Source organism: Pyxicephalus adspersus, chromosome 2 (genome assembly GCF_032062135.1).
Source record: "Pyxicephalus adspersus chromosome 2, UCB_Pads_2.0, whole genome shotgun sequence".
Lineage (NCBI taxonomy): Eukaryota > Metazoa > Chordata > Amphibia > Anura > Pyxicephalidae > Pyxicephalus > Pyxicephalus adspersus.
Window position 1 is genome coordinate 88,505,708 of NC_092859.1, and position 7,852 is coordinate 88,513,559.

The 7,852-nt window shown below is 37.1% G+C and overlaps 1 protein-coding gene across 1 annotated transcript; it reads right to left on the minus strand.

The window, feature by feature from the left end:
* On the minus strand, positions 1 to 7,852 carry BBS10 (Bardet-Biedl syndrome 10). Its single transcript, XM_072401389.1, has 3 exons — positions 7,819 to 7,852; positions 4,262 to 4,460; positions 1 to 2,139 (listed from the first exon to the last, which is right to left on the minus strand). Exons 1-3 carry the CDS (start codon positions 7,832 to 7,834, stop codon positions 279 to 281), a joined length of 2,076 nt encoding a protein of 691 aa, XP_072257490.1. The 5' UTR covers positions 7,835 to 7,852; the 3' UTR covers positions 1 to 278.

A 7,852-nucleotide genomic window follows, 5' to 3' on the forward strand; every position in this document is an offset into this window, starting at 1 on the left:
TGGATTCAAATCAACAGTGATTAAATTTTATTAATGTATTACAAATCTGTATGAGCTGTAAAAACTCTGAACAGACTTCAGACTTATGGCAGTGCATATTCACATACATTTAATCCCTGACCCTTACATTGAGAAAACTGCATTGCAGTATGCTTTGTTGTATTGTAACACTGATAACAATATGATAATAACTTACACCTGAGCATTTCCCAAACTGCCAACATTCACAATGAAATACTGAGCACAATTAGAGAATTACCATTTCAGCAGGTCAGAAGTTATACATTCTTAGTTTCTTCATTCTCAGCATTTTGAGGTCTTCTCTTGACACCAATAATTAAGTCTATAGTCACAAGTTTACTAATACATTGGAGCACTGAAGATATCAATTGGTATTTGCAGGACACTGATTCAAGACCTCTTTGGCTTATGTCTATTGTCTCTTTGCTTTTCAAAGCATTAATGACTTGCTTATATACAAGTGGAAAACAGGGCCTTCCCTTCTTGGCTTGATAAATATGTTTGGGAATACATAAGAGGGCATCTCCAAACATAGAACAAACCATTGCAAGCTCTGTCTCCTGGCACGTTTCTGCAAAACTGTGCAGATGACGATGCAATAAAATCTCAAATATTCCTCCACTTGGTAATACTAGTCCATTATTTGTAGGTTGTTTATGCAATGATACATTTGCAGGCAATGTTTTTAAATGTTTTTGTTTTAAATTCACAGAATATCTTAAACTATGCACAGGTTCTGCTTCTTGTTGAAGGTTGTGTGCTACCTGATGTAAACACAAATTAAGCGTACCTGTACACATCTGGGAACATGTGGTTAAGCTAGCTGTTGCTTCTGTTAATGTCAGTTTTGAAATGTCTCCGGGTGCATTTTGTTTGCAGTGCATATGAGTGTATTGATCTATTCTTTGCAGATGGCAGTCAAAGCAGCCTGAGTCATTCTGGCAATGGCTACAAGGTACTCTTTGTTCTTCCACTGACACTCTTCTATTTGGTAAACAAAAGTCTGGGTTATTTAGTGACTCTTCCCAACTGGCATCCACTGGCTGGAATAACTGTTTAAGCATTTTAAAAGCACCATGAAAAGATGAAGCAATCTGCTCAGTCAGACCTCTGACAGGCCCATATAACACAATGCTGTGTGGCTGGAAGGCCAATGAACCACTGAATACAAGCTGTACATATTTTTTATCACCAAGTAAAACAGGCTGACACTTCTTTACCAGAAAAGCATTATTCTGTAGATGATCCGTGAGTGGCGTAGACACAGGAGTCGCCCCAGTGACTGTGCACAGGAGTTCAATCTCTTCTGATGGTATGCAATCTACTACACATATGCCATGCAGTTTAGCGTAGAAATTAACTATTTCATGTTGTTTAACAGTAGACAATATCAGCTTGATTTGATAATTCTGCAACTGCTTCATTATATTTTCAGTCCTTTGCTGCAGATGCTGCTGGGAAATCTGTAGCTGGATATCTGAGGATACAACAAAGCCTATGTCTGACACAGAAAGAGACTGATGGATTTGATCTGTCACTATAAGGGCTTGCAGATCTCCCTCTACTGGACAGTAAACTGAAAAATCTCGGTGAAGTACTAAGCCTGGCAGGATCCTGGAATTATCAACTGGAAATCCTGGAACTTGTGTGTGAAGCTCAGAGAAGCATTTGTCCACAAAGCTGACTACTTCCAGAACACCATCAGCACAATGTAAACATTTATACACATAATCACAGGCCAGTCTACTAATGAACCCTTGGTTGTTACATGTATTTCTTCCACAGAAGTAAGTATCCAGTGTTTGTTGTAGAGATGCTCTGCACAATGTAACATTTCCTTTTATGTTTGTGTACATGGAAAGAAAATGTGGTCTTAGGCATTGTTTTATAATGGACCCCAGGACTGTACTCTGGAAAGTCAACAGCATATTGCTTATTCTTCTTAACATGTAACCTTTACTTTTATATCTCACTGCCTGGTTCCCAGATACAAGTAAGTCTTCCATTTTATCAGTCATTCTCTGGATTTCCCTGAGGAAAGCACACAGCAGTAAAACAAATGATTTCACACCATCTCCTGTAACACTGTAATGCTTTGAGGCAGAGTTCACAATAACCCTAAGGAAAAACAAAAAAATAAATGTTTGCATTTTATTACTGAATGAATGATAGGTTCCTTTTTGTATCATCCATCCTCAATATACGCAAATCAATAAATATACAAAACAGCAAAAAGTGAAGTAACGTCATACTGTATTCTGAATTCAACAACACAGAGAAGTACAACTGACAGTAGACCGATTCTCTGGCATAATGTTTGTTTTTCCCTTTTAAGAAGCATTAGATATAGTAACACTGAACTCCAGGCAAACATCTAAATATAAAATTTGGGGTATCATAGTTTGCATGCCATGCCAGACATATTTGGTATCTATTTGGGTAACTCCGTCTCACCTTTTATTGTTTTTTTTGTGCACTAATTTGATTTTTTTCCCTGAAAATATAGTTTTGATACAAATTTCTAGGCTAATCATACTATGCTCAGTTTAAGGATCATATCCTTTTTTCACATCGAGAAAGCATTTGATTATGTATATTGGGGTTACATGAATCAAGTTTCTTCATATACAGGGGTTAGTACTCCGTTTATGTGTTGGGTAATATATTACTCCTAAGGCATCCTTAAAATTGGGTGGTCGATTTCCATCTGCATTGTCCACTTCTGCTGGTATTACATGGCATCAGGTGGGGCCTTTAAGATAAATTAGCTTTGTATGCTGAAAACTTATTATTGTTTCTTCAGAACCTAGAATCATCAATTTTTGAAGCCCTATAGCAGCATACACAAGTTCAATTTTTGTAGCTGGAAACAATCTTTTGTTATGGATGAACGAACGAGTGCTGTAGACACAGGCCATTCTGTTCCATGGAGAAGGGAAAATGAATGAGTGACACCCCATTGTTCTCTTCTCCATTGACTTGTACAGCGGTTGTTCACGGATATGTCAGGACGGATCCATGAATGACGTTGGGCGAACACTGTACACATGTCAGATTCTCACCCACGACGAGCCTGACCTATCGTATCGGGCAATGATAATCCTACTAAACTTGATGCACCAAATTTAGCCCCTCCTGACATCCCCAATAACTGACTTTGTGGCCCTAAATTCTACACCCCTGCAAACAAGTACTAAAGATAAGTTTGACATTTGAAGTGGTCTACCTTTGTCGCTTGCTGGGAAAGTTCAAGTTATCAGACTTTTTGTGGGAACCATCTATGCCAACATTGTGCTATGTACATTTTAACAGCTTTACCAAATTTTTATTATTGCTTTTTGAGTGAACAACTCTTGAAAGCAGCTCGACACTTTTACACCTACACTATAACAGTTACTATTCAGGCTTTTTCATGGGTTCATGCACTTGGGCACTTTTTGAATATCATTCAGCCATCACATATGCCCTATGGCACAATCCTAATCTACCTCATTTTTTGGGAATCCCAGCTCCAGTTCTGTAGGAACAAAAGGGAGTAAAGCATATGCATTATGTTCAAGATAGTACTACAATTCATCCATCAGGTTGCTGGAGCTACCACTGTGCAATGTTGGCTGTTTCCACATTCTGCAGATTTTTTGGGCATTGTATGGTTTATATCAGATCTTATTTTTTATACTAGTAACCAAATATATTTCCCATATATTCTCTATAGCCTCTGCTCTATATTAATACAATACACATGATGTTAGTCTACTTAAGTTATTGGTGGTTGGGAGTAAATTGGGCTTGGAACTAACAATATCTGCCATGTCCATTTTTAAAGGGATTGCAGTACATTGAACGCATTTGTTTCCCTGAAATGATATGCTGGATTTATTCTTCTTATTTCACAACTTTTTATTGTAAAAAAGCTGGATTGGGCAGTTGGTCTGCTACTAAATTGTGTATTACTGTACTCTTATAGTTTGATTTTTGTTGTTTGAGTGTGTTAAATACAACAATAAAAATTTGATCAACAGTTGAGGTAATATTGTAGGTACCCTGCTTTCAGAAATACATAAAATGTTTTGGGGTTTAAGTGTGTTTTCATGTAATATGTGCGTGAAACAAAGGCACTGGTAGTAAAATTATTTGTAGTTCCTTTTTCATGGCACACATACACACTGTAGAACATTAAATATAGAAATTTAAAGTAGTTGCCAATTGTACCCTCTCTCTGCCATAAAAAACCACCCACCTTGCAACAGGATGATCCAATAAGAGGTACTCAAGTATTATTTTTCCATCTTTGGTGATGATTAGCTCTCCAGTGGATTTAATAAATAGAACCTGTCCTCCATCTGGACCAAAACAGCCACATACAGTGTTTTCCAATGATTCAGCCACTTGTAGGATTTTAGATATGTCTAGAAGCTTTGTATGCTGCAGCATTTTTGCTGTCAAAACAAGAAAAAGGATTATATACAGCCACAGTAATATAGTGTATGTAGTTCCCCTTAAACAAGAGCAGCAGAATGGACAGAAAAGTACAGGAATAACAGTGTAAGAAATCATTATAGAATCGTATCTGATTTCTATAGCTGCAAAATATACTACAAGGTCTATTAGATTTACCACACCATTTTTACTTCTATCACTTCTACTTGTGATATTAGGAAACATATTTGTGTATTGATATTAAAAAAACACTGTATATTATTTTCCTTACAAATATTATGAACCAATTATTTTTTTAATGTGATTTACTCAGTTCACATCCACTATAACAGATCAAAATTTGCTTTGGAAGCCCTTCCAATGTATACCTCAAGTTGTTAAGCACCCAGGTGATACTGTTATTATGTACATATTGAATTTGAAAGGGACCATGCCAGGCTTACCATTGTCTGATGGTTGTCAGGGGTGGTCCTGCTCTAACAACTGTAATGTCAAGTGCTTACTGGTGTTCCAGTTCCAAAGCATATTAGTAAATATACACTGGGCTAACCAGAATATTAGGAATAGATTATTTTGTGGGAGTGCAGAAGGCTGCCATAGAAGGCAAAGCATGCATATTATTTTTTGAGCCCCTCAGGGTTACAATTTTTGTTCAGATTTACAGTATATGGTGGACTGTGGTGTTTTATTTTAAATGAATACAATTTCCCTACAATCAGATTAAAAATTCAGTATAATACTCTTGCTTATATTGAATCACAACCCCTGTATCTTATAGCCTGCACTTGCCAATATATGCATACTGCTGACCACTACCTAAAATAGTTGTTGTATGACTGTCATATTAGTTTAATTACATGAAAAGTTTCCATGCCCCTGACAGAAGCATAGGCATGCATATTATTTTGACATAAAGTCAGAAGTCCTTGTCGGGATATTTGCTCCAGGCCAGAGACTCAAAATAATGAAGTGAGAGAGTCAGCATGGTCCGCAGGCAACTCGAATTTGCAGAATGGGAAGTCAGTGATAGTAGCCTCCCGTGTTTCTCTCAGAAAAGGTTTTCTTTCATTTTACAAATACAGTGATTAGAAAAACACACACTTTAACAGAGGCAGTATGTCACAAATTATCCATGAGGATTTATTTTAAATCCAAACCTCAGATAACCAATAATGATGTACAATCTTCCATAGTATTACAGAAAGTCTGAATGCAAATTGGTATGAGGATTCATTGTATAATTTATGTACATAAAAGCTTTTGCAAATAAAATTCTAATTCTAAATTCTAATAATTTTGACAAAGATGATGAATGTAGCATGACAGCAGTTTTTGCAGGGAGAAACTTCTTTATGCAAGAACAGCTATCCCATCCTTATGGGTGCTGAACAGCGCTAACATTAGAAAAAAGAGTGTCATGTGATGCTATACTCCGACAATTCTCAGCTTCTGCTGAGCATTATGGGATCAGAGATCAATTCACTGCAGTTTTCTGTCCATTTATCACTATGCATTGCATCTCTCTGTCTGGAGATATGCCAGGGAACAAAAAGGAGACAATATTATTATTAAACAGTATTTATATAACGCCAACATATTATGCAGCGCTGTACATTAAATAGGGGTTGCAAATGACAGACAGTGACAGAAAAGAGATGAAATGGGGAAGCAGCATACAGAAGGGGGATATGGAATGGTGGTATTGTTGTCAAGGTGCATCAGTATGGGCCATTAGGTAAACCAGCAGCCCTCATGGTGTTTTCTCAGATGTGTGAAGGTTTTTGGTTCTATTTTGAGCAGCACGGTGGCTCAGAGGTTAGGAAAATATCTGCATGGAGTTTGCAGGTTCTCCCCATGTTTGTATGGGTTTCCTCCAAACAGTTAGGTTATTTGGTCTCCCCCCAAAGTTGACCCTAGACTGTGGTAATGACATATGACTATGGTAGGGACATGGGGAGATTTTAAGGGACAGCCAGTGACATGAATATTGACTTTGTAAAGTGCTGCGCAATATGTCACCATTATATAAATACTGTGTAATAAAAAATGATAATTTTGCTGTCTTTCTGTGCTTTCTTCCTGTCTGGAGACAAGTGAGTAGGAATCCCACCTTTAATGCTAGTTACTGGAACAGGTAGCCCAATAGGAGAATTGTCTTTACTACTTGTTGTGGTAACAACTGACAATAGACCAAGTGAGTGAGAATCTCCACAATATGGACAGGGGTTTTTACCTTTCATAACACTATAAAAGAAACTAAAGACAAAGTTCTAAAATGTAAAATGACATCAAACTGAAGATTTCACCTGGATGTAATGTGCTTGTGGTTGAAGGGAAAACAGGAAAAGAACTTATTTATTCTGTTATTTTAGTGATTTTTAATCCTTTTTCTTTTCATTTTCACACATTAAAATGCACATTTTGTGGCCTGAACATATTGTAAATCCCCCATAACTTTATATATATTCTGATGGCAGAGGTCCTATAGAATAAAGTAATAGTAGTTATACATTTGTCTGTATGATGTGATTTCTGCATCATACTTGATACAATTTTATTTATGCTTGATGTGTGATAGCTTTTCCTGTTTACATTTATTTTATACAATTGTACTATTTTATAAACCATCCTGTGAGATGTCAGGTTAGGGATTGGTTATGTGTTCTCTTCTTCTGACAACCAGGGATTGGGCCACGACAGTTATACAGGTAGTCCCCGGGTTACATACGACATGGGGACTGTAGGTTTGTTCTTAAGTTGAGTTTGTGCGCAAGTCAGAACAGGTACATTATTTTAATAAATATAATTAGGACAGATGTTTGTCTCAACATAATATTAGGCAGTGAGGTCGCAGTTACTGTATAAAATCCTCACTGTGAGCTAATTACAAAACAAAGCAAAAAAAAAAAACTTTATGGAGCCTAGACATTCATTAACTTCTGGAGCAAGCTGTGCTTTTATATGCAAAAAGAAACAACTGCAGAGTTTGTCTTGGTAATTAAAGAGTTACAAGCTGTGTTTAGCAAAAGATTTCCTCTGCAAGTCATGCAAACCGCCTCCGTTTGTATCTAGGAGTCGTCCGTATGTCGGATGTCCTGAACCCGGGGACTACCTGTATATTAGGTGGTACATAAGCACGTACTTATAGTTCAGTCAGTAAATTATTTTAGGTTTAAACAAAGATATAATGCTGTAAATATCAACCTAATGTAAGCTCACTGTACAAGGATGAAACCTGTATCCTAAGCATTGTTTGACAAGAAATGAATGCTATCAGTAGCAAAGCATTCTCCCCTTACACAGGCGGGGGTACCCGAGGGGTGAGCTCATTCTAACAGATACACACAGCCTCCTTACCGGAGTCACCGAGCATGGAACGCAATCTGCTAAC

Coding starts and splice junctions, on each gene's coding strand:
- BBS10 (XM_072401389.1), bottom strand. Junction 2,140..4,261: donor TTGGATCATCCTGTTGCAAG/GTGGGTGGTTTT, acceptor GTTTTTCCTTAG/GGTTATTGTGAACTCTGCCT.